Raw genomic sequence first — 27,644 nt, forward strand, 5'->3', positions numbered from 1 at the left:
ATGACCTTACTGACTTTTTTATTGCATATTCCAGCTGCTGGTTGGTGTGGCGGCCCAGTTTGGGGGCCTTCTTTGTCCCCGCAGGCTTGGCGGTATTGGTGACCTGGATCTATTTCCTGTGCACTGTGTTTCGCCTGAGGCACCGGGTGGCCAAAGAGTGCCCAAGATTCTCCCTGTCCTCCCCTGTGCCTGAGAGCCAGCCAGCCCTGGGTGGCAGCACCAGCCTCCTGTCCACAGACTCTGTGGTGGGGACCATACATGCTGTGTTGACCCCAGAGGACCAGTACACCCTGAAGGTGCAGTTCCTGGTGCTGGTAGCCACCCACTTCCTGTTCCTGGCCCTGTGGAGCTGTGGAGCCATGGCCATGTGGCTGACAGGGCGCAGCAGCCTATTGTTCAGCTGTCTCTATGGAGTAGCTGCCATCGTGTTGGGGGTGTTCCTGGTGGTCCACCACTGCATCCGACGCCTGGATGTGCAGACCTCCTGGCTAAGCTGCTGTCCAGGAAATCGGCGCTCCCAGCCCATACCAGTCTACACGCACACCTGCACCACTGTGAGTGGGGTGCAGACCACCTCTGAACAGGGATCCCAGATCTTCATTGGCTGCCATCCTCCAGGGGATCCCCACAACACCTCATCAGCCAGGTCCTCCTCCACCCCCAGTGGGATCAGCAGTGTGGGCCCTGGGCCCTGCAAACTTACCAACCTGCTGCAGGTGGCACAAGAAAATATCAACAATGCCACTCGTGCCCCAGCAGGCATCAACACCAGCACCAGTACAGACAATAACAACAAGCTAGCTAACAACCTGCTGCCCACACTAGGCTCTGTAGCCCCTGTCCAGCCTCAGAGGAGGAAGGTCAGTGGCAGAACTAAACAAGGGAGCAGCCAGTATCACCACCGAGGTGAAGGCAGAGGTCACTACCGTCTCAAAGCCATGAGGACTGGTGGGGGAGGGGGCAGTATGGGAGCACTGGGACCTACAGGTATAGAACAGCACAACACTGCCCATCCATCCCACAAACAGGCCACTAGTGAGAATGGCAGTCTCCATCACAGCCACTCTGAAAGCCCGGCCAGCCCACTAACCAACGGTAACGGTAGGAGAGTGGGGGGGACAGTGACCACCAGCCCCTCAGAGGGTAGCGACGGGGGCAGCAGCGGCAGCCGTAAGCCCTTCCCTCTGCTCCCCTCTGTGGCCAGCAGGGTGGCCATGCAAGGTAATAGGTGCAGCGCCAGCCGAGACAATCTGAAACTGGCAGCGGCTGCAGAGCGGGAAACTAAGCGCTGCTCCTACCCTCTGAACAGTATCACTACCACTGTACCAGGGGCTGCCCCTAACGGCACCATCAAGAGCTCTGTGATAGAGCTGGAATTGGACACAAGTTGTACAGACCATTCCCAGAGCTCTGTGGGCATGAAAAGTATGTGGAAGAGTGAAACTACAGTGTGACCCTCACTCTCTCCCAGCAAATGTCCACAGTGGACCCTGGCAATATTTGATATCACTGCTGTTGTTGTAGTGTCCGACACCTATAGAGACAAATCCTGATCTGAGATCCATGTGTGTAACTCCCCAGCTAGCATATAACGTTCTGAGAACCATATGTTTCTTATAGAGCTTGGTGAGAGCGTGGTTGTCCTATGGTTATTTTGTATAAAACCTTCCCACAACTTTCTGCAAATGATGCAGAATAGTTGCTTGTCTTTGGAACATTCTCAGCAAATTTAAGGAGCTTGACCAAAAAAAACGTATTTTCTTGGTATTTCATTACTTTAAGAGAACGTTCAAACATGGTTACATTTAATAAAAATGTTGGTAATGTTCTAGAAACATTCTCCAACTGGTTTTACATTTGGAATGTTCTCAAATAGTTCAGAGAACTTTAAGAAACAACGTTCTTCTGTGGGAATTTCAGTACTTCAGCATAACATTTCCTACAGGTTTCGAATAAAACATAATCAAATCTAAATGTATTTGTCACATGCTTCGTAAACAGCAGGTGTAGACTAACAGTGAAATGCTTACTTAAGGGTCCTTTTCCAACAATACAGAGTTAAAGATAAAGATAAAAAAATCTAAATAGTGTCATGTTCTCAAATTGTTCCAAGAACATTAAGTAAACTTTCCATTAAAAAAAACACAAGAAAACTTTAGTAACGTTCAGAGGAAGTTCTAAGAATGTTATTTAAAAACATATATTTCCATTCTTCCGCATCAATGAAACTCTTTCTATCTTTTATCTTGTTAAGTGTGTTCAGGTGTGTTGGCCTTGCCCACTAATTGGCCATACCCGAGTGCTTCTTTCCCTGTAAAATGGAGTCCGTTTGAATAGACAAAAATGAAAAGCTTTGTATTTGTAAAAAAACATGGCATGCTAGCTCCATCCGGGTGGCGCAGTGGATGAATTCCATGAATAGAAAACATAAGATTATAGGTTTGAATCTCACTGATGCCGTCACAATAAAAAATAAATGTGTTTGCATGATTAATGCCTAAGGAAATGAATTTCCATGTGTCCTATCTGTGCTTGGAGTTCAATAAAGTTGACTCAAAATAAGCTGGTTGTGTTGCTAAAAGTCTTATTGAAACATTCAGTTAAAGTAATTCAAAAACCTCCAGATCACCTATAATTTCTGTTCTCAGAGCGCTGGGTCAGACTTTCATGGACATTTCATTTAAATAATTGCAAAGAACTTCAAGTTGCACATGTGGATCTCAAATTGGGAATCAGCTCATGATGAGGTTTTTATTTTAAATGTGTAAAGGAGATAGATCATGGGGTTGTGTTGCTTCTTACTTTTGCTTCCATCACAGTGATGGTATGGGATGTGTACTTTCATCTCTGTCACTTATGAACTGTTTGTTGGGTTTGCCAGGAATTCAAGGCCTGTCTTTTGTGCACCTAAAATACTCATTTATTCACAGAAAGTTTTACAAGCTAAGTCTAAAATTGACATAAGATGTTGATTTTGGATACCTTAAAGGGGCAATTTGCGATTGTATTCTTATTCTGTGGATATCAACTATAGCATGAATGGAATCTGAGATTGTCAATTTCTACAGTACGGCTGTGCATTTCCTCTGTGAAGAATCCTTTTGCTCTTATTATGTTGACTTGTATTATTGTGGGTCTGTGGGCATGTGTGTGTGTGTGTGTGTGTGTGTGTGTGTGTGTGTGTGTGTGTGTGTGTGTGTGTGTGTGTGTGTGTGTGTGTGTGTGTGTGTGTGTGTGTGTGTGTGTGTGTGTGTGTGTGTGTGTGTGTGTGTGTGTGTGTGTGTGCGTGTGCTTCCGTGAATGTGTGTTTGTGTGTGAGATCCTTAATCTAGGATGAGAGAATGCAGTTTCTAAAAAAAAATGTTTTTATTAAAACGTATTGACTCGGATTCAAATACACATCAGCACTGAGAGGGAACTTCTCCCCTTCATGAACAGGTTGGACAAGTATCAGTGTTTGGATGAAATGAACTAAGAGTGACCTTTCTTTGACCCTGGCATGTACTCTGAAATGTTCCTGGTTATTTTTCATATGAACTATCCCCTTCCTTCTTCCTTTTTCCATTTTCCTTTACTGGCCTGTGTTCAGTTCGGGGAAAAAACGTACTGTAACATTCAATTAAACGGAAACAGTGCTGTTCTGAATGACCTGTTCAAAACAGGGAGGGATTGGGTTGTGGGCTGTGGAACGCTGTCAGCATGACCGCTACCCTTTAAATATGTCACTCACTGCTTCAAGCCACACCCCACCACACCCACCAAACGGAGAAAACGTACCTCAAAGTCTGTTCAAGAATGTTGAAGAAAAATTTGGGGAAATGTGTCATTCAGTACAAATGGTTACACAATGTACCAAATGTTCAATCGAACTGAACGCACCCCTGTGCTCTCATACCCTCTTGGAGTTTCAAATCTCTGGATTTACAATTATCTAAACACTGCCCCCTCCAGGATTTCAAACATCATTGTTCATGCGCTGACAAATCAAAGGGATGCATCATTTTAAACCATGTTCAGTTTGCCATCTGCATCAGGAGACTATGTTAACGGTTGTTAAATTATGTGGTAAATGGCTCTGGTTTATAACACATTAATCAAGATACAGTAAGTGCTTACTGACCCCCCCCCCCCCCCCCCCCCCCACACACACACACACACACACACATTTACCTCATAAACTAATGGCTTAGAAGCTTGTTACATTAAAAATCAACTACTTCTACACCATTTTTTTCTGTTAATGTATAAAGCTCAGAGTAAAGGCAAAATAAATTATGACAGAACTGGTTCATGTTATCTACATAATTGCCTCATGTTTCTTCACACACTTTATCATCCAATATTGTGTAAAACCATATTATGCTATTTTGATCTTGAGTATTCTTTAAGAGTGTGTAAGAATGCAACAACTCAGTGCATCTTAGATAAGCTCCTCTAAACAACTACAATGTCTTCATGGAAATTATTATGCCAAAGAATTGTGTAGAATAGCAGAGCTTACCTCAACGTCAGTGTTTAGCAAATTGGATGCATTTCATAGATTGTATCCTTATTCTAGGTCCTGAAATCTCCCTTTGGGTTAATGTTAAAAACTCAAACTCACAAAGCTCAGATTTGTGATAAGTACAAAGCAGTGGTATCATATACGTCAATACATGTATTGTATTTAATTGTTAAGGGGATGTCAAACTGCTAAACCTGCGGTAGTGGCTGGTCACAACATGTTTATATAACCTGTGTCTGATATTCATGAGTTTACCTTCTACAACACTTTGTCACTGGAAAAAACATCCTTCTTATTACACTTATTTACATTAGGTATTAAATGTCAAAATGTGCAAGAACACAATGATAGAATGTGTCATCTTTTCACTCATGGTTACCCAGATTTACATTTCATCCATTTACTAACATTCATCACATTGGTGATAGGTCCCTAAATGATTTCCAAGTTTTGTGTCCACTCTCATCTCAAAATGAAAAAGGGAGATTTCAAAATGTATGTATATTTATATTTTAATTTGTCACAGTGACATCAGAATGAAACGATTGTGACAAATAACGGTTTTTAATTCAATAATATATTGTTCAAGAAATTCAGACTGTGCCTTATAGAAAAAAACTGATGCAAAATAAAATAAAAATACAACTTCATAACTTGTCATTGTTCTCATACTGATGGGGCAATTATGCTTCTCTGATATGAGCATGAGATGAATGCGAATGAAGAGGTCTGAGACAAACTCAGTGATTGCTGTCTGCAGACTATCTGAGCATCAGCTGTCTATGAGGACTCCGTTAATATCGTTCGGGTATAAATTGTGACATCTTTACCCTGTCTGTTCAACAACGCTGAAACCTTTGTCACTAAAAATTGTTTTTATAACAATTTGTTCAGTTTAGTTTACAAAGAAACAGAGCACACGACAGAAATTCAGGAAGCCTGAGGGTGTAGGAAGGTCATCATAGTCCTGGGGATTCAGAGATTGTAAACTGATCCTAGACCTGTGCCTAGTGTCGATTAAAAGACTGCGTAATTCACGTTACAATGGCACCAGCACCACTGTCCAATCACGGTAGGTCTTTCACTTATTGACGCAAATCCTTACCAATCAGATAGGTTGTGGGTGAGTATGGGCGGTAGGAATGGTTGATGAGGAAGTTTATTGTTCAACAATGAAACAAGTCAAAACAAGAAGAGAGATGCTGTGAAAAGCAAGTATTGCAGTCAGTGGATAGCCGTTGTGTTAGTATTTTACCTTTCTATAAGATAGCAGAGTATAATTTTCTTGTAGAATAAAATATTATACGATGGCCCTTGCGAAACGTCTGAGTTTATTTTGGGGGTACGTTAGCAAGTTCTTGGCGACATTTAATCATTAACTAGTTATAGTAGCCAGATACCCAGTGGGTTAGTACGGACAAACGCATGCGTTGCATTAATTGAGCCTGAAAGCTATATAAGGTTGGCTACATTACTCAGACTATCCTTGGCATAGTCACCGTGTGGCCTACGTACGTGTACGGTGTTGTACAGTGAACTGGGGAGGAGTGTCAAGTGTTACGACATAATCAGCTCGAGTCGACATTATAGAGGACGACGAGCTACCGTTTGGTGAGTCAGTCTCTTGAAGTGAGAACAAAGTCGTTGTGATATCCTAAAACCTGCCAAACTAGTATTTTTGTAAAAGCTTAAAGCTTTGAAAATGTCTTTGGCAGACCAAAGTCAGCAGTGGTATCCCACAAGCGTACAGGTGACCGTTTTCCAAGCCAGGAATTTGAGGATCAAAGGAAAGAATGGAACCAACGATGCCTATGCCATCATGCAGGTGGCCAAAGACAAGTTTTCTACCTCGGTTGCAGAAAAATGTGTCGCACCGGTATGGAAGGAAGAGGCAACGTTTGACCTGCCACTGTTCCACCATGGCAATGCTGAACGCTGCACACTGTATATCATAGTAATGCACAGAGCTCTGGTGGGACTGGACAAGCTCCTGGGACGAGCTGTGATCAACCTACTTGATCTACACGATAACAGCGCCCGCAAAAATACCGAGTAAGTAACTCTCATGTTGATTGAAGATAAAGGATCTGAGTGTGTGGAGTCATGGAGCTGGTGGGAAAGCAATCTGATTATGTTGGGTCAAGACTGTGAATAGCCTACTTGAGTTGATATCCGAACCCAGCCTAACTATTAACTTAGCTGTTTGAAGAACTCCCTCTGAAAAGAGTGGAAGTAGTTGGGAAATTCCAGCTCATTAGTGTTAACTGTGAAGCCTACTGTATCTCTGGCATTCACAGCTGGATCAGGTAATGCTGATGGTCGGGCCATATCTCATTAAGAGGAATATTGACCAGTGTCTACATTCCCCATGTTCCTACAAGGTTATTTAAAGCAGAGGGTTAATCACACCATCACACTGACATGTTGTTGAGCTGGGATCCATGGATGACATTCACAACAATGACGGGATAGGCCCATCATAAAGGGTGTAACAAGCTTCATAACAAAACATGGCAAACCATGAATAATTCACGAAAAATGTACACACCCTTGCCTTATGTAATAGTGTTTATTTAACAGCCACTGTTTTCTAGACCGAAGGACGCTTTGATTTTGATATTTAAGACTGCTGTTGAGGGAAGTGTGACTACTAGTCATATGGTTGTATCCTCCTGTGTAAAATGTTCTCTCAGTATAGGCTGCCACAAGGGCAGCATTTGTACAGTACTTAAATGACCTAATTCACTTGCTTATTATACACTCATATCTGGAACCTTATCTAGATTTTACTAAATCGGTTTGTATAGCTTTTGATGACGAAGTTCTCTCTACTACTCTTTACCCTCTCCCCTTTCCTTCTCACTTGCCTCTTCTTGCTCCTTCTCTCACACGAAAAGGGTATTGGATGTTGCTGTTTGTTTCCCCTAGCAGTGTATGGTGTTATATTACTGACTTACTTTAGTGTAATGCTGATAGGTCAGGGTTTGACATTGAAGTAAGGCACTAGGATCTCCTGCATCCTCTTTGTCCTCTCTCACAAATAGCAGAATATTTTCTCAGCATGAGACAAAGTTAAATGATATGACACCAAATAACACACCATGTTACTGATCATGTTCCGGGTATGGCTCTGAACATGTCATCACTGTTCTTAGGCCTATTAGTTGAAAGAGCAAGTTCCAACTTGCTCCAACAAATGAGGCACTACTGACTTCGGCCTATGTTTGGTATGTCCTTATCCACATTGGAAATTGGCTTAGCTGTAGGCCTGTTTCATGTTCATGAGATGTCTAAATTATAACTAGGCTATTTATCAACACCAAATTCATCATGAAATGGGCCTATGTAATTATATGTGCATGAATCAAGAGGTTTACTCTTCTTTTTTATGTTTGCTATATTTCTCTCAAAGGCACAAACCGATCTTCTGTCAATAAACAAATCCATACTGTTTAGTCTGTCATGTTAGTCATTAGTAGTCTTGGGAAGTATACTGAGGTATTTGGAAATAGCCATGGGATGTTTTTCAATACGGTCAATACCATTGAAACTTTCTTTGCAGTTTTTCAATACATTTTCATATTTGTAGTTACTTTTTAAGTAAATACCTGCAGTTAACTTGTGCAATACGTTAGGAATGCGTCTTCATTTGATCTGTCACATTATTTTACATTTTGAAGCTTACCACAGTTCCCTAGAACATTTGAGCCAGTCACATGTTTGTAAATGGCACAACAGGAGAAAGCGGGACCAGGTGAATCCAGCTGTGTAGACAGGGGTCGCTTTTTATATTGAAAGTCAAGTTTTCCTTCACAAAAAATACATTGGTGCAACACATTAGGCAGAAAATGGCTTCATTTTAATCAGATGACAACGAAGAGCAATGCCATTTGGTTGGCAGCCACACAAGTAAATGAGCTTACAAAGAAACAGCAAGGTCTTTTTACAAAAACTATGCATGGCCATCATATTTCTAATGTTTATCATAGAAGAATGTAGCCAGCTACATTTCATAATGTCTTGCTTAGTTTTTATCGCATTTTACCAAAGAGAAGTATGCGGCTACACCGAGGAAAAGTAGTTACAAATCAGTCAGAGCGCTGTCTGCTGATAGAATGCCTGTTCGTAAATTCTCACCTGAGAATATTAGTCTGATGAGCAGGAATGCCAATGAGAAGTATTTTTAGGTCTGCGTTTGCAAAACGCAGCAAGATATATATTTCTTATGCGTTTTTTGGGGTGATGCAGAATTCAGCATTTAGCCTGTTAGGGCTAGGGGGCAGCATTTGCACGTCTCGATAAAAAAAATGTACCCGATTTAATCTGGTTACTAATCCTACCCAGTAACTAGAATATGCATATACTTATTATATATGGATAGAAAACACTCTAAAGTTTCTAAAACTGTTTGAATGGTGTCTGTGACTATAACAGAACTCATTTGGCAGGCAAAACCCTGAGACATTTTCTGACAGGAAGTGGATACCTGATGTGTTGTATTGACTTTAAACCTATCCCATTGAAAAACACAGGGGCTTAGGAATATTTTGGCACTTCCTATTGCTTCCACTAGATGTCACCAGCCTTTACAAAGTGTTTTGAGTCTTCTGGAGGGAGATCTGACCGAACAAGAGCCATGGAACGATGATGTCCCATTAGACACCTGGCGCGCGAGTTCATGTTGGGTACCCTCGTTCCAATACGTTATAAAAGAGTATGCATTCGTCCACCTTGAATATTATTCATGTTCTGGTTAAAAAAGGCCCTAATGATTTATGCTATACAACGTTTGACATGTTTGAACGAACGGAAATATATTTTTTCCCCTCGTTCATGACGAGAAGTCCGGCTGGCTTAGATCATGTGCTAACAAGACGGAGATTTTTGGACATAAATGATGAGCTTTTTTGAACAAAACTACATTCGTTATGGACCTGTGATACCTGGAAGTGACATCTGATGAAGAGAATCAAAGGTAATGGATTATTTACATAGTATTTCGATTTTAGATCTCCCCAACATGACGTCTAGTCTGTATCGCAACGCGTATTTTTCTGGGCGCAGTGCTCAGATTATTGCAAAGTGTGATTTCCCAGTAAGGTTATTTTTAAATCTGGCAAGTTGATTGCGTTCAAGAGATGTAAATCTATAATTCTTTAAATGACAATATAATATTTTACCAATGTTTTCTAATTTTAATTATTTAATTTGTGACGCTGACTTGACTGCCGGTTATTGGAGGGAAACGATTTCCTCAACATCAATGCCATAGTAAAACGCTGTTTTTGGATATAAATATGAACTTGATAGAACTAAAAATGCATGCATTGTCTAACATAATGTCCTAGGAGTGTCATCTGATGGAGATTGTAAAAGGTTAGTGCATCATTTTAGCTGGTTTTATGGTTTTGGTGACCCTGTCTTTGACTTGACAAAACATTACACACAACTCTTGTAAATGTACTGTCCTAACATACTCTAAATTTATGCTTTCGCCGTAAAACCTTTTTGAAATCGTAAAACGTGGTTAGATTAAGGAGATGTTTATCTTTCAAAGGGTGTAAAATAGTTGTATGTTTGAAAAATTTGAATTTTGACATTTATTTGGATTCAAATTTGCCGCTCTTGAAATGCACCTGCTGTTGATGGAGTGCACCACGGGTGGCACGCTAGCGTCCCACCTAGCCCATAGAGGTTAATGCAACCCTTAAGTTTAACTTGTTACTAATCTAAGTGGATTAGTTAAGGTGACTCTCCATTGGCTTGTTTGCTCCTCCCCCCTCTACTTAGAGCAGGCAGGCCCATTACCCTAGTGACTCCAGACTCCACACAGGGTATAAACATGCTGCTCCAGAGCCAATACTGTTATTTTTTCAGACAAGCATCTATCAACTTTGCTTATTTGCACAATGTCTCTCGTTCACATTCGCTTGTAACTCACCAACAATGATATTCGGTAGCTCGTGTGTATGTACAGTACCAGTCAAAAATGTGGACATACCTACTCATTCAAGGGTTTATTTTTTACTGTTTTCTACATTGTAGAATAATAGCGACGACATCTGAACAATGAAATAACACATGGAATCATGTAGTAAGTGCCTTGATGACAGCTTTGCACACTCTTGGCATTCTCTCAACCAGCTTCATGAGGAAGTCACCTGGAATGTATTTCAATTAACAGGTGTGCCTTGTTCAAAGTTAATTTGTGGAATTTCTTTCCTTAATGTGTTTTGAGCCAATCAGTTGTGACAAGGTAGGGGTGGTATACAGAAAATAGCCCTATTTGGTAAAATACCAAGTCCATATTATGGAAAGAACCGCTCCAATTAGCAAAGATAAACAACAGTACATAATTACTTTAAGACATGGTCAGTCAATCTGGAAAATGTCAAGAACTTAAAGTTTCTTCTGTTGTAAAAACCATCAAGCGCTATGATGAAACTGGCTCTCATGAGGCCTGCCACAGGAAAGGAGGACCCAGAGTTACCTCTGCTGCAGAGGATAAGTTCATTCGAGTTACCAGCCTCAGGTATTGCAGCCCAAATAAATGCTTCCCAGTGTTCTGCAGCGATACGCCATCCCATCTGGTTTGCGCTTAGTGGGACTATCATTTGTTTTTCAACAGGACAATGATCAATCACGCCTCCAGGCTGTGTAAGGGCTATTTGACCAAGAAGGAGAGTGATGGAGTGCTGCATCAGATGACCCGGCCTCCACAATCATCTGACCTCAACCTAATTGAGATGGTTTGGGATCAGTTGGACCGCAGAGTGAAGGAAAAGCAGCCAACAAGTGCTCAGCATATGTGGGAACTCATTCAAGACTGTTGGAAAAGCATTCCAGGTGAAGCTGGTTGAGAGAATGCCAAGAGTGTGCCGAGTGGCTACTTTGAAGAATCTCAAATATAAAATATAGTTGAATTTATTACACTTTTTTTTGTTTACATGATTCCATATGTGTTATTTCATAGTTTTGATGTCTTCACTATTATTCTACAATGTAGAAAATAGTAAAAATAAAGACAAACCCTGTGTCCAAACTTTTGACTGGTACTGAATGTGTGTATAACTTGATGAGCTGGATTGCATGTCTTTGCCATTTTTATTTTTATTTTGGTTTGCATTTTTTAGCATATTTAGCTACCATCCTTTTTGGAAATGCGCAATTACTTGTGCTAATTTTGTTACTATTCTGGTATAGATGCCCAATGGGCATTTCTGAGTTCTTTGGCGCCCCCTTGTGTACTAACCCGGTAATACCGTAAATCACGGGATGAGAGAAGGACGGTATCAATCTGGATACTACCCAACCCTAATCATTAGCTGGATGGGACATGTTAATCATTATACTTCAGAGGGAAGTTTGTGCCTCTACCACTTTTTATCTCAGAGAGAGAACTGGTCCAACAGGACAGACCACCACTCCTCTATTAGGGCCAGGGTTTTCTATTTTTCTGTAAACGTTATCACATGTACCTAGTCAACTCGTTGTTCCTTTTAAACTTATAACATCCCTTCACTGATGTGTTCAGTCCGACTAGTACTCCAGAAGTTGGTAGTTGCTGTTTTACTTGGCATGGCCCATTTTGGGAAGAAGATTAGGAATGCTTGGAGAAGTTTTAGCACAGCTTTCATTAGTCTACAGAATTCCTGTATTGCTCTGCTGGGCTTTATGGAAGGTTTTCTCCCATATTTAAAAAAACATTATTTTATTTAGTAAATATTTTCTTAACCAACAATGCAGTTCAAGAAATAGAGTTAAGGGCTTGTAAGTAAGCATTTCACGCTAAGGTCTAAAACTGTTGTATTCGGTGCATGTGACAAATAAAATTGATTTGATCACTGCCCAGCAGAGTACAGAGCACTTCAGCTGAATGCATCCTAAATGTAGGCATATAGGCTAATGATCTACCATGAGTAAAATGTGACCAGCTGCTGTCTTTTGTTTTCCTTGAACCTTTTCCTGCTGATGGATGGATGATGTCATCAGGGAAGAATGTGTGTACTGCTCACTAGAGTCCTAACTTATCTATCACAACTCTGACCCTGTGAATGCTTTCCTTGTCTCAGCTGACCTTAACCTGGAGGTTCAGTGATGACACTGAATTTAACCAGGGTGTTTTAGCCTCTTGGCTTCCTTTTATAAGCCTGTCAAAAAAATGTTTACTTCCATTTATATGATGTTAACTCAGTTAAATATGCAAAAAGACTAAGAGCATACTTCAAGTCACTGAATATGCAAAAAAAAAAAAAAAAAAAGCATATTGCAAGAGACTTGCACTAAACTTGCTCCAGGATAGATTGGATGTGTTTCTCTGGTCTTGAAGGTGAGAACTCACCTGGGGGACAGTCTGTGAAGCTGTACTTTGCGTTACCTGTCTACTAATTTACAAACAAATTTAGCAGTGCAGTCTCTACAATCACAGAGAGACTCAGTGTGACAGGGCATACTAATTGCTTGTTTTGTCATGGTTATGGTAAAGGCTCTCAAACACTTCTGCCTTTCCCTTGTTCTGAGTAGGCATAAACACTGTGCTCAACAGGGAGGAGATGAGGCAGAACAAAGGAATAATTGTCTGCTTTATCTGTTTGTCCCAGTGGTTGCTGGAACAGGGTGCATGCCAGTCAATGGCATGTATGTGTCTGGTCTTCACTTAAGAGACATGTATACACAAAGCAAAGGACACTTAGTTGAACTGCAATTAGTTTACAGCCTATTTATGTCAACACTAGAGGAGCTGGATCTATTCTAGGTCCGGATCTCAAACTGTTAGAAATGTCATAGTTCTGCCCTTTATAGTTCCGCAATAATAGTTTTTATCAAGTCATGTTTGACCACAATTTCTGTACATCTGCTTTCCTGACAAATCATGATGTTGTTGAAAAGGTTTTACCTAGGGGCTAGGCTAATTCAAATGTCATTGGTTGCGTAATAAACAATTCCAGTCATATTTGACCTTCAGTAGTTTTAATTAATTGAACAGGAGGATCTAATCTTGTTCTTTCTCTGACTGTCATTTTCAGTTGGCACAAACTGCTGGATAAGAATGGGAAGGAGGACAAGGTCAGAGGGGAAGTGATGTTGGACATCCAGTTCATGAGAAACAACTTGACAGCCAGCATGTTTGACCTTTCCATGAAAGACAAACCACGCTCCCGCATCGGAAAGCTCAAGGACAAAGTGCGTGGAAAGAAAAAGGACAGCTTCTCTGACTCAGCCTCTGCAATAGTGCCCTCTTTCAGCGAGGTAGCCACTGACAGTGAGGGAGAGGCTGACTCCCACTCAGTGTGCCCAGAGTCCCCTGGGGCCAAGAAGAAATCCAAGCTCAAGTCCCTCTTTGCTCCTAAATCCAACCTGCAGCGCAATGTCTCCCAGTCCATGTCCACACTGGGCACTCTTCCTGAGAAGAACGCATCCCTCAGTGGCAGTCGCTCTTCTGGTCTCAATGTGGATTCTCCTGATGGTGAGCTCCTTCTATTCAGTTAAACATTTTGACTATCTGCTGACCTTTTCATATTTGAGTAATGATAATTGGCATATGCAGTAACCTCTTTCTATCTACAGTTAAAAAGAAGTTCAAGTTCCTGGGCCACAAGCGCACAGGCAGCAATGACAGCAAAGTGTCTACAGGACCTTTTTCTCTTCTGGGCAGATCCAAGCAGAAAGAAGACCCGAACAGCACGTGCATCAACGGCAATCATGTGTATGCAGAGGAGGTAGAACCCATGTCTGGGTCTACCCTCAGCCTTAACAGCTCTGGTCAGGGCTCAGTGGAGGATGTACGAAGCCACAGGCAACCATCTGATGCCGCCGTAGACTCCCTCAAGGATGCCCCTGTCAACACCTACAGAAAGGAGTCTGCAGATAGGGATAGGGCTCTGCTGGAGCAAAGGCGCCTTCAGGAAGAGGGAGAGAAGAGGCAGGCTGAGGAGAAGAGACATAATGAGGAGAAGCAAAGAGTGCAGCTCAAGGTACTGCAGGAGGAGGAACGCAAGCAACGGGAGGAGCAGGAGAATAGAAGGTTCCAGGAGGATGAGGCAAGGAGGAAGAAGCAAGAGGAAGAGGACCGGAAGCGGAGGCTGAAGGCGGATGAGCATCAGAGGTTGGGGGAGGAACAGAGGAAGCAGGAGGAGGCCAAGAAGGCAGAGGAGCAGAAACAACAGGAGGAGGCCTCTGTGACTGAGAGGCTGTCCTCTCTGTTTGGTATAATCAGGAAGAAGGAGGAGAAGAAGGAAGAGCTGCAGCAGAGTGTCGCCAATGAGGCGAGGCCCAATCCATCTCCCAGTCGCAGCACCAGAGATTTGGAGGTCCCTGTCCCTGCCCCTCGCCATGCTGCCAACCCATTCAAGGATGTTCTCAGTCCAGACCCTCCAATCCCGTTTGAGGAGAGCCCGGTGGACCACCAGAAGGGTGTTGGCGGCACCAACACCCAGAGCGCTGCAGTCTTCAACTCCAACCGTACTGCCAAGGTGTCTGCAGTCAAGCCCAGGTAGGTGTCAGTCTTGTTCTCATGCACTTACAGCTCTTTTCTAACTTGATCTGCATAGTTAAGTCCAAACATTGCTCAAATCTCCCACCGATGCATGATTTTAATAGTGCATATCTCAAGTAAGGATTTGGCCTTCTATCTGCTGTGAATTTTGATGTCAGCCTACTAATGTAATGTAGGCCTACCTGATGTTCTGACTAAAGTTACATTTACAATGGTAAGTGGAGCTACTATATACACATTGTATTTCACTACTGATCTGGTAACACTAACCAATAACCTTTTTCTGTCTCTGTAGTTTCCATATTATTTTGAAATATTTAGTGGTGGAATTTTTGACCTCAGAGCCAGCCAGCACATGCAAATGATCACATTGACTGCCTTGGTAGCCTTTATCACCCATTTTCCAAACTGTCACTACTGAACTACTGCATATTTATAACTCTCTTAAAATATTTTTTTCCCACAGAAATTACTGTATATTGTCCGGATTGAATAGCTGTGGTGATGTTTTCCTCGCTTGATATGATGTACAACTGAAGTTAGTAGTTTATTATTCTCAGTTGCAATTGGTTGTCTGGCGATTTAGTAATCAGATGGTGGTTTGGATTAGGATGAACTAATCTGTACACCAGATCATGTCTCCAATCTATACTGGCTGCAATTAGTTTCATCTCTTTGTTCCTCTTGATTGTTTTAAGGCTCTTAAAAGCCTTGACAAACATGAGTGTGGATCATCAGAATCAGGAATTCAATCTGGCACGTGATGGACCTGTTTGGCCGGTGTGCTGATTGGTCTGCGGTGTAGAACCTGTGTGTGTGTCTGAAACGGGGTGGTATGGTGCAGAACAGGTTGGAAGTGATGACGTGCGCTCGCACAGGGTGACTAACTACATTGAAAATGTCTGCTGGGGAAAACAAGGCTTTGTTTTTCCACTCATCTATTTCTGTTTTCTGGATTTATTTGAACCATTCTTTCCTAATGGTGAGTTGTCCAATCAATATAGCCCATTTCCTTTAAAGGAGAAAATAATTAGTTTCACTATAGCCTACTCTTATTTTAGTGCTGAAATTCAGACATTCTAAATCTGGATTTGTTTATTAGCCTACGTTTTTGAGCTTTTTACAATTAATTATGAAATGGTCCATCCTAAAGTAAATGTAATGTTTTTATAACTACCTTTTTTAAATGTTTTTAAAAGAAAGGCAATTGTGGGCATTCCAATATTTCCAAATTATGTTTAATTCCATCAAGATCTTACCAGGTGTGACGACGTAACCATGTCTTTACAAGAAAAGAATGTCAGAGGATGTTTGAGCGAGACCATTTTTGCAGTTTCAGACAGGATAGGACAGCATATTTTTCTCATAACTGGATTGTTCTTTAATTTTGAAACAAACGAATACGAACATTTGAAATATCAGACAGAAAAGGTTCTGGGTATACACAAGTATCATCATTAGGGCTCCAAATGATGAACAAAGAATAGAAAAGAGCAGAGACAGCCTGGAAAGAACACACATTTCTCTGACATTCTTTTCTTGGAAGCATTTGGGGTGCATCTTCACGTGTGAAGATAAGATCTTGATGGAATGAAACACCACACAAAGGTTAGGCTAACTCATGAGAGGTGTGTTGGCTATTTCAGCTGTGCTGGGCATGCTCATAACTCTGGTATATTGTGACGGTCAGACACTGACCTCCGAGCATTGTTTTCACTCCTTGGCAGATTGGTGGAGTCTCTGAAGCAGCCTGAAACCCCCAACTCAGACTCCCATAGGCAACAATCTCCCTCCCTGTCCTGTGCCGAATCCCCTCTCTCTAGTGTCCCTTCTGAGTCTCCTGATATGTTCTCCAACCTTCACTCCTCCCTGGCTCCACCTAAGACACGGAGGAGCACCTCTGAGTCCCCCTGCAGCAGCACTGAGAACCTGGCTGCCATAGGATCTTCCCCCAGCGGATCTGAGAGGAAGCGGCAAGCTCCTCTGCCCCCCAGCCCAATGGAACTGCATAGCCATGGAAATCCCAATGCAGGCTCCAGAAGCGTGTCTGCTAAATGTGGCTCTCTTGTGACAATTAAGGAGGTTGAGGCCAAAAGACCTCCTCTACCTCTTCCTGACTATGATCGCCTGTTCCCACAGAAGAGGCATGGAGTACAAGGACAGACTCAATGGGACCATATCATTGCAGAAGTGAATCAGAGACAGCAGGAATACACATCTCAGCTCATTGTAGAAGAGATGAGCGTGGATGGCCCAGGCCTCGACTCCCCAGCACCTCCACACAATGACAAATATTCATACTTGAAGGAGAGGGCAGCAGAACACCTTAACCAGCAACAGACACAAGTTCAAGAAGTTCATTCTTCGTCTTTCAGGAGAGTGGGGCCCAACAGTTCGCCAGCGCTCATCCCCCCTCCCAAACCTGGTGGTGCAGCCCCCCCTAGACTAGTGATAGACTCAAACAAAAAGCAAGGCCAGAACACTGCACAGGCTAATCCATCTATTGAAAGACACAACGCCTTCGTCTCCAAAGTCTTGGGCTCTACAAATCCTATGGCTCAAAGCAGTGACGTACCCTCAGTGGAACCTTGGGAGGATGCAAGGAAGGTGCCTAAAACATCAGTTGCTTTAGCCAGTGAAGGCCATTCTGTTCTCCCAATAGAAAAGCCTACTCGACTTACATCAAGAGAAGTTTTGGTGTCAAGTTGTACAGATGAACCTAAAGGACTGCCAAACACTCTTAAAGAGATCCCTGCAACCAAACCCAGACAAAGGTTAACCAGCAAAGAGCCAGTGAGACGAGTGGATCCTGAACCAAAAGCAGCAGAGTCTACTACCAATGTACAGCAGGAGAACAGATCAGAAATGAAGGCAGCCTCCACACCGGACTTCATAGACATGAGAGTGAGTAGTCCAGTTATGACAAAGAACACTGAGGTAACTGCTAACAGTGAAAAGCAACCCTCATCTGACACTGTAGAAAGCGACAACAACAAAAAACAACTGGAACGCATTATGAAAGAGACATTTTCTGAACCTGACCCTTTTCCCATTGCGGAGGTCCTGCCTAAATACTCATGGGCTCAACCAGAGCAGAGCCACAGTGGAGATGACCTGTTCTCTGGAGGACCACAGAAAGAGGACACGCTTGAACAACCGGGAATGAAAACTGATGACTTGGATAAACATTTTACGCCAAACAATTCAACAGATCCATCCTCCAGTTGTAATGACAGTGACTCAGAAAAGCATCCAGGGGAGGAAAAACCAGAAGAGCCCAGTTCTACTTTTCAAAGGGGATTTTTGGAAAGGAAAAAGGAACGCACAGACTTTTACCCCCCAGCACTTCCACTTAATGACAAATATTCCTACTTGCAGGAGAGGGCAGCAGAATGCCTAATCCAGCAACAGACACAAGTTCAGGAAGTTCAATCTTGGAGGAGAGTGGTGCCCAACAGTTTGCCAGCGCTTATCCCCCCACCCAAACCCCGTAGACTAGAGGCAGACTCAAACAAAAAGCAAAGCCAGAGCACTGCACAGAATAATCCATCTGTTGAAAGACACAACACCTTCATCTCCAAAGTCTTAGTCTCTACAAATCCTATGGCTCAGAGCAGAGACGTACCCTCAGTGAAACCTCGGGAAGATGTAAGGAAGGTGCTTAACACATCTGTTTCGTCAGCCAATGATGGCAAATCTGTTCTCCCAATAGAAAAGCCTAATAGACCTACACAAGTTTTGGTGTCAAGTTCTACAGATGAACCTAAAGGACTGCCAAACACTCCCAAAGAGATCCCCTCAGCCAAACCCAGACAAAGTTTAGTCAGCAAAGAGCAAGCAGATCCTGAGCCAACATCAGCAGAGCATAACACGGTACAGCAGGAGAAAAGATCTGAGATTAGGGCAGTCTCAACCCCGGACATCATGGAAAGTAGTCCAACGATGGCTAAAGCTACTGACTCTGTAGAAAGCGACATTAACAAAAAACACCTGGAACTCATTATGAAAGAGACATTTGATGACCCTTTCCCCATTGCTGAGATCCTGCCTAAAGACCCATGGGCCCAACCAGAGCAGAGCCACAGTGGCGATGACTTGTTCTCTGGAGGACCACAGAAAGACAACAAGCTTGAACAGAGACTGACAACTGATGACTTTGTTAAGCTTTTTGTGCCAAACAATCCAACCGATCTGTTCTCCAGTTGTAATGACAGTGACTCAGAAAAACATCCAGAGGAAGAAAAACCAGAAGATCCCAGTCCTGCTTTTCAAAGGAAAAATAAACGAGCAGCACCTCAGCCTCCAGCTAAATCGAGCAATAAAGGAGTCATGGGAAAGGGTGAGCTGGTTAAACAAGACCCTTCACCCAGAGAAAACGAGACAATCAGGTTAGCCACTACAGGATCTGTCAAACTTGAGCCTCAAGCCAAAAGTACTAGACAGAGAAATCTCTATGGTAGAGAAAAGGTAGAAACCCAAGCCAGGAAAGAGAAGTGGACAGCAGACCCTTTTACCTTGTCCCGCATGTCTTCTGACCTGACTTCTCCTGAGCCTCCCCAGTCAGTAGGTGAGCCCAACCCCCAGGCAGGGACTGAGGGTAAGACCCTGCTACGGGCCTGGGTCTCAACCTCTGAGGTGCAGCCACTCACTGTTCTGAGTAGCAATGGAGATCGGCCAGCCTTAACACCACTCAGGTGAGCCTGAACCCCTCTGAGGTCATAACCAGCCCTTAGCCCTTCAATGATTGTATGCATTTCACGGCATGGGGGATTTTCTTCTGTTCTGTTCAATCAATCAACTTATGTCTATGTAATGGGCAATAAGCCTCAAGTCTAGTCTAACAATTGTGTATTTAAAGAGATTTTAAGTGTCAGAAATGTCCAACAAATTGCTGAATAGCTGGGTACGTTGGATCAAAGGGAATTTTGTTCGTATTTTTGGTTTTGGTGTGAGCATGGGATATGCTGTTGCGTTCTGGGTTTTTTTCAACTTGGGAAAAGTCTTGGTTGTCAGTGCACCTATTCTGATTCATGATGGCACATTGGGACAATTTTTGTTTGTTGTTTTCCCTGGTTTCTGTAACTGGAGTCTAACTGAAATAGACCTTCATTCCATTTCCAACTAATCCCTTGACTACTGTGAACAATTGTTATGCTCCACCCTCTTAGTGTTTTCTTTGTAATCTTGTCTTTCCAGGCCTCACCCAGTGAAGCCCATGAGCTCCATGGAGAGCCATGCTCTCATCAACACCCCAGTGGTGAGAGAGATGAAGACCTATGACAGCTCACTGGGAAATATGAAGGTACTACATGTTCATATGTCTATTTACCTTTTGAAAGCAGTGATAGAACGCTAATATCTGTGACTCCGTTTGCTCCATCATCCTCAGACACCAGGTAAGGTGGAGAGTGGGCCCTTCACCCAGCTGACCCAGGAGGAGCTGATTACCCTGGTGGTGAAGCAGCAAACGGAGCTCTCTAAGAAGGACTCCAAGATTGTTGAGTTGGAGGAGTACATAGACAACCTGCTGGTGCGTGTCATTGAGGAGAAGCCCAGCATCCTGCAAGGCCTCAACTCTCCCAAGCAGGCCCTGTAAGGTGTGAGGAGTGGACCAGGGAACTGTAGGATGGAGGGAAAGATTTAGGCTTCTACTCCAACATTCCGTTTAATTTGGGTATTTTTTTATATTGCTGTCACTGCTTTGGATCAAGCAATCTCTATGAAGGTCTTATTTCCTTTGCGCGTATGCACTTTTGTCTCCATGAGGAATCAGGCTGAGATTCAATTTCCAGGTTTCTTTCAGAAACCGGGATGCATGCTGGAATCCAGCATGGGATGCATGCTGGAATGCTTTTTTTCTAGAACTAATTAATGAATCATGAGGCTACTATTATTTGACCTGCTTTTGCGCTTGTTGTAACACTACGCTACTGGAATTCCTTTTTATACTAATTTACCGTATGCGCACATTTCTTGTCATTGGGTTGGTACTTTTTTTAATAAACTTTTTAAATCGTTCTCCTCTTTACGCAGAATAGAACTGGATGCCCTAGGTATGTTGATGTCCATGTCACTGATGAAATGTATCTGTCCAGGCCTTTGCACAGTGACTCCATGGTGCCTAAAATTCAGTGGACTTTAATTAGCTAGTTATACTTTGATATCTGCTCATCCCAAAGCCTTAACACAGCGCTTCAATAATAAGATGCTAGTGTTTTATTTTGTTTCATTCTTAAACCTTGATCTTCTTTCATTGTTTTCTAGGGTTATGTTTGTCATCCTTTTTTTTACATTATCATGACTTGCCTTGGTGCTGCCGCTATACTTCTTGGTGTAATCACAGGAGTTAATCTAATACCAAATAAAATGGATAATAATTATTGTGGAGCTAGGTACAAGTACATCAACCTTAATCAGAAAGTCCATGTGTGGTAGGAACATGTCGGATAAACAATGGTCTTAGTGTAGTTAGTTCGTTGAAGCATTATTGAACCTGTGATCAGATTCTCGTGGTTTGATTAGAAACACTTATCAGTCAACATTCCTTACTTCAGTTTCTTGCATTAGTTACCTTATTACTTATTATTAGTTGTTTTTCCTTCCATCCCCTTGTTACATTTTGAGTTCATGGATAAGTGTGTCCTAGTGGTTAAGAGCATTTGGCCAGTAACCGAAAGGTCACTGGTTCAAATCCCTCAGCCGGCAAGGTGGAAAGAACTGATCATGTTCATAAGTAAGGAGAGACCTGATATTCACTTTTTTTAATGTATTTATTTTTATCTACTGCTGTTGAATCACTGATGTACCCACTGTGCAGTCTTTTCTTTCTATTGTAAAATATTTATGCAAATATAAGTGCACAAACCATGTCAAATATTTATGCAAGAGTAACTAAGAGTTTAACTTTGAGAGAGCTTCCAATATAATTACATTTTAAAGGGAAATTTAAAAAATGTACAACTTCATATTCATTTCCAGCACAACCCCAACATCAACAAACAGTATGTGAAAATCGTGTTTCTATGTTTTGTAGTAAAAAATTGAGAACTAAGTGTTTCCAATTACGTCAAACAATTAGTAAGCAATGCCAAACAATTGGTGCACAATGATGATGTCATTGGAAACCCATCTTCCTCTATCGTTACTAGAAAACATAGAAACGTGCCATTTTCACATATGTTGGGGAGCTGCTGGAAATGAGGAATATGAAGTTGAAAAATTGTGAAATTTCCCTTTTTAAGCATTATGAATGTTTAAAAATGAACCTTGTCCATGTTAGATGTAATGCCTTTGGCACTTAAGTGCTTATTAAGCGGTAGGCTTTGACACTGACAATGGCCTTACAACTTGTGTAAGTCTCAATGTAATCTACTCAATGCATCTTCTGCAACTATGCCTTTGTGTAATGTCATAGCAATAAGAAATCTTGTGAAATATTCACATCTATGATTGTGCCTTCAAGGGTTTTACACCTAAGAATTTACTTTTTGTGATTACTGTAAGTCTGGATTCCTTAAGAGCTTTTTGTTTATACTGCTTTTAAATTCAGAGTATTGTATACACTTTGATCTTTCCAATTGAAATAAAGTATAATAAATCTTAATGTTTTGTCATGTATACTATTAAGACAGCTTGAAAACATATTATAATAGCGGTCACTGACCTACACATTTTTAATTAACTGAGAAATGACTAGTGTATGTGCAAGGAATATGTTTGGGTTCTGGTCAATAAATGCATCACTACCTTTACATTTCTCACAGGTTATTAGTAAAAATATAATATTTGGAATAAACATTCTGAAGAATTAGGTAAAACTTAATCTGTGATAACATTGTCTTGCCTTCAACTTACTCTTGAAAGTTGTAATCATCGAATTTTGAAATTGGGTAGTGCATCATCTGTTTTTGTCATGTCAGTCATTGCATACCTTAGTGCTATTTATAACTTGTCAGAAATGTTCAGATCAACTAGCCTATGTCAGGTAACATTTTTTGCTAGGTTTCTTAACCAATAGATTTTGTTTCACTCACTCATTTCACATGAAGACACATTATACATGGCAAAATGTATAGAATTGAAAGAACATTTGCTTTAAAATGGCAACATTTTCTCTGCACCCCATGACAAAATGTGTAGAATTACAGGAAATAAGCTTTAAACCTGCAAAATGTTTAATCCGCCAACAAGGGGGGTGTGAATAGTTTGTGTCATGAACAGCGCTTGTGCCCATAGAAATATATGTGGTGCACACGGGATGTTGCCCTGCTCTCGAGTGTATTGATATTGTAGTGTACTTTCAGACACACAAAAAAATCTACGAATAGGTGAGAAACCATGGTAATGAGGTCTCTGACCCACAGACAATAATTCACAAATAACAACCACAACCTGTGAATACAGAGTCCCTCACCATCTCGGGAGCAATACATGCAGTGCAAGCTTTCTCATTAAATGTTGAAATTGTACAAACCAGACTGCAGACACTGACAGAACATTTACCTTCAAAAGTATGTGGACACCTCATTAAACATCTCATTCCAAAATTAAGGGCCTTAATATGGAGTTGGTCCCTCCTTTGATGCTGTAACAGCAACATTGCTGTAGAGACTTGCTTTCATTCAGCCACAATTGCGTTAGTGAGGTTGGGCACTGATGTTCGGGGGTTAGGCCTGGCTCGCAGTCGGCATTCCAATTCATCCCAAAAGTGTTAGATGGAGTTGAGGTCAGGGTTCTGTGCAGGCCAGTCAAGTTCTTCCACACCAATCTCGACAAACCATTTCTGTATGGACCTCCCTTTGTGCATGGGAACATTGTCATGCTGAAACAGGAAAGGGCCTTCACCGAACTGTTGCCACAAAGTTGAAAGCACAGAATTGTCTAAAATGTAATTGTATGCTGTAGCGTTAAGATTTCCCTTCACTGGAACTGAGGAGCCCGAACCATGAAAAACAGCCCCAGACCATTATTCCTCCTACACCAAACTTTACAGTTGGCGCTATGCATTGGGGCAGGTAGCGCTCTCCTGGCATCTGCCAAACCCAGATTTGTCCATCGGATTGCAAGATGGTGAAGCGTGATTCATCATTCCAGAGAATGCGTTTCCACTGCTCCAGAGTACAATGGAGGCGAGCTTTGCACCACTCCAACTGACGCTTGGCATTGCTCATGGTGATCTTAGGCTGTGATCTTAGGCTGATCTAAGACCCATTTCATGAAGCTCCTGACGAACAGTTTTTGTGCTGACGTTGCTTCCAGCTGCAGTTTGGAACTCGGTAGTGAGTGTTGCAACCTAGGACAAATGATTTTTATGCACTTCAGCACTCGGCGGTCTCATTCTGTGAGCTTGTGTGGCCTACCACTTCGCGGCTAAGCTGTTGTTGCTCCTAGACGTTTCCACTTCACAATAACATCACTTACAGTTGACCGGAGCAGCTCTAACAGGGCAGACATTTTACAAACTGACTTGTTGGAAAGGTGGTTGAAAGTCACTGAGCTCCTCATTACTGACCATTCTACCCTCAATGTTTTCCTATGGAGATTGCATGGCTGTGTGCTCGATTTTATATACCTTACAGCAACGGGTGTGGCTGAAATAGCTGTATCCAGTAATTTGTAGGGGTGTCCACGTACTTTTGCATATACAGTGTACACCATTGAAAACGTAATAACCAACCTAAGAGAAAAACAGGAGTCTTGAATGTGTATGTGACCATGGCAAGAATTATTCTCCTCTTCAATCCTCTCTTTTTCAAATGTTCTTCAGGACTCAACTCAAATGCCCATTTATTATTGAAACAGTTTGATGAACCAAAAAATTTAATTAATATCATAATAAATTAATTATGTTTGACTGCTCTTTCATACCAACTTTAGACTTGCTTTACCAGACAATCATCTGCATTTTAATAACTTGATTTGGGTGATGAATCCTAACCTATTCTTTTCTTTATATATTTAAATACAAAAATCATCACATCAACATGGGAAATAAAGAATCCATACTTCACATTACATTTACAAAGATGTAACATGCATGATGCAACATCATCAATGCAGTCACATTAACCCAGAAATGAAAACTACTACACTGAGGAGTGTTTTAACCATGCAATTGATCAAAAATGGAAACCATGTTAAATGGAATAAATTACAATCTTTCTCGAAATGACCAAATAATGTGTTTCATTTTGTGTTAGTGGTTGAGAGATGAAAGCTATCATCTTTGTCACCAAGCCAGGACCGCTTCTGAGGTTGGTAGCATCGCCTGTCAGTCACAGCCTTGAGGTTGTAGAATTCAAGTAAACACCAAACAAAGAACATATATTATTAAACCATCACTGTGTTTGTATCATGGGAATAACCTGAACAATAAAGAACATTCTTATTTAAACAGCATATATATGTACATAGAGAAGATGTCCATATCTTGCTCAACCAACTTCTGATATTTCAACATGTCTATGAAAACTTCTAATGCAGTACGCATTTTTGCAGCAGTCTTGTTTGTGGCACAGTTTTTTGCAATGAACAACCACTTCATCATGTAGAAATGTACATAATATGCACAACAACGTATTATTCACAAAATATTTTTTAAGCTTAATTGTAAATGAATGTATTCATTTGACATTCTTATCTTATGCAGTACTTGTGCAGTACAGAATCGTCCAGCTAGTTCCAGGACCAAATACCTCAGGACATTCTCTGAACACATCCAGTGAAAGGTGGCAGCGTGGGATGAAGTGGTTCACAGCACCACGCTGTTTGTGGCACAGTTGTTGGCAGGGATGCCGATGCGGCGGTGGCAGGTGAACATCTTGCGCAGTTCGGCGCGAAAGCGGTCATGTAGCCAGGCGTACAGGAAAGGGTTACAGCAGGAGGAGCTCATAGCACACAGGTGGCACAGCAGTTGGATGAGCAGGAAGAAGCGCTTGTCAATCAGGTCAATGTCAATGTCCCGCAGCACGTTGAATACACTGATGGGCATCCAACACACGCCGAAGGCCGCCACCACCAAGGTGACCAGACGGAAGGTCTTACGCTTGCGGGTTCGCTGGGCCTCGGCCTGGCTCTTGGTGCGGTGGCCAGGCGCCACACAGTTACGGAGCTTGACAGAGATACAGAGGTAAGAGATGCAGAGGGCAGAGAGAGGCAGGACGTAGGTCATGAAGAGCGTGCTGTAGGCGTAGGCCAACCTCTCTTTCTCTTTGCCCATCCAGAACTCCTCACAGATGGTGAAGCCCTCATTTTTGAACTCCACATGGTAAGTGTGGGCTACAGCCGGGGCCACAAGCCCACAGGAGAGCAGCCAGATCCCAGATAAGAGGTAGGTACACGCCAGCACTGAGATCCGCTTCTTCAGAGGGTGAACTGTAGCATAGTACCTAGGAACAGGCGGGAAAAGATAGTTCTACATAACAGCTCATTTACAAGCATGAAAAAAGTGTGATTTGGTATGTTTTTTTGCTTTTTGATCTGACAGTAATTGCACTGTCAGATTGCACTGTTGCACTGTGTCGCGCTGATATCACATGCTTGTACTGTTGCTGTAGATTATTGGATTTATTGTTATTGACGTGAAGTGGAAATAAAATCATCTTCAACTGACTTGAGCTTATAGAAGAGTCATATTATGGTGCTGAATAGGGCTGTTAAGAGTATTTTATGTTACAGACCTTGAATGTATACCTAATCATCATTCTGTTACAGCCACAAATACTGAAACACCATGGAGGAAATGTCAATAGAGGATAAATTATCAAACCTGTGGCAGAAATGAAATTACGTAATGCGATAGAAGCTTACATAGAAATGTAATAGCAATGTGTTCATTCTACCCAAAATCAAAACGTTTTGTCTAGTCTGACTTAGATTGAATGATAGTTAAAGCTACCTCGACCAAGGCTTACCTGTCAACACCAATAGCAGTGAGAGTAAAAACAGACACATAGACAGTTACTGGCTGGATGAGGTAAACCAGGTAGCACATGAACCTCCCAAACACCCAGCCGCGGGGGTTGAAGGCATAGGCCAAGGTGAAGGGGACACATGTGGCACACATCAGCATGTCGGAGAAGGCCAGGTTCCCTATGAAGAAGTTGGTGACATTGTGCATCTTGCGGGTGCGGCAGATGACGTAGAGCAACAGGTAGTTGCCGAATACCCCGATCAGCACCACCAGGGCATAGCAGGGGATGATGAGCAGCTTGAAGGACTGCGGCAGCTCCACCCCTACAAACTGAGGGCTCCGTTTGGACGAGGAGGAGTTCTGCAGTGCCACCTCAAAAACCTGACCGCTGGCGTTCCCCTCCATGCCAGCCACACACGGCTCAGGGGAGACCAGATCTACAGCCCACTCACTGCCACTGCCCTCCATCTTAGCAGGTCAAGCACGTCACACTGTATACAAAGGGCCAGAGGTGCCTAGAGGGAAGATAGAAAAAGGAAGACTTAGCTTATCAGTCCACTTGTTTTTGTTGGGCTCAATGGATTCTGATGAGGTTGTGTCAAGTCTATTGAAATTCTTCATATCCAAACTAAATAACTTAACCTAAAAGCCTGTTTCTACTATAGCACTGTGGTGACAGTGAGCATATCTCTGAGAGGCCTGTGCTACCTGTATCCCTTGATTGGACTGATTGT

At 42.2% G+C, this 27,644-nt stretch overlaps 3 protein-coding genes across 5 annotated transcripts in view; 2 read left to right on the forward strand and 1 right to left on the reverse strand.

The window, feature by feature from the left end:
* Nucleotides 1-5,157, forward strand: part of LOC106585607 (adhesion G protein-coupled receptor A2) — a 68,674-nt gene extending 63,517 nt beyond the window's left edge. The window contains exon 20 of the mRNA XM_014172011.3: nucleotides 35-5,157. Coding sequence (XP_014027486.2) covers nucleotides 35-1,454 — 1,420 coding nt within the window. The 3' untranslated portion in view covers nucleotides 1,455-5,157. The remainder of the gene's footprint in view (nucleotides 1-34) is intronic.
* Nucleotides 5,158-5,639: 482 nt separating this feature from the next.
* Nucleotides 5,640-22,602, forward strand: LOC100195761 (rab11 family-interacting protein 1). Of its 3 annotated transcripts, none has more exons than XM_014172007.3 (6): nucleotides 5,640-6,556; nucleotides 13,531-13,970; nucleotides 14,072-14,996; nucleotides 16,727-19,693; nucleotides 20,196-20,301; nucleotides 20,389-22,602. In XM_014172007.3, the coding sequence occupies exons 1-6, from the start codon at nucleotides 6,207-6,209 to the stop codon at nucleotides 20,593-20,595; spliced, it is 4,995 nt and encodes a 1,664-aa protein (XP_014027482.2). In that variant the 5' UTR covers nucleotides 5,640-6,206; the 3' UTR covers nucleotides 20,596-22,602. The 3 variants fall into 3 exon arrangements, with proteins under 3 accessions (XP_014027482.2, XP_014027484.2, XP_014027485.2); XM_014172009.3 differs by having other exon boundaries at nucleotides 5,640-6,115; XM_014172010.3 differs by lacking the exon at nucleotides 16,727-19,693 and having other exon boundaries at nucleotides 5,646-6,556.
* A 35-nt stretch (nucleotides 22,603-22,637) lies between these two features.
* Nucleotides 22,638-27,419, reverse strand: LOC106585605 (prolactin-releasing peptide receptor). Its single transcript, XM_014172006.3, has 2 exons — nucleotides 26,912-27,419; nucleotides 22,638-26,386 (listed from the first exon to the last, which is right to left on the reverse strand). The coding sequence occupies exons 1-2, from the start codon at nucleotides 27,376-27,378 to the stop codon at nucleotides 25,750-25,752; spliced, it is 1,104 nt and encodes a 367-aa protein (XP_014027481.1). The 5' UTR covers nucleotides 27,379-27,419; the 3' UTR covers nucleotides 22,638-25,749.
* Nucleotides 27,420-27,644: the final 225 nt, after the last annotated feature.

Source organism: Salmo salar, chromosome 24 (assembly GCF_965601325.2).
Source record: "Salmo salar chromosome 24, fSalSal1, whole genome shotgun sequence".
Classification (NCBI taxonomy): Eukaryota; Metazoa; Chordata; class Actinopteri; order Salmoniformes; family Salmonidae; genus Salmo; species Salmo salar.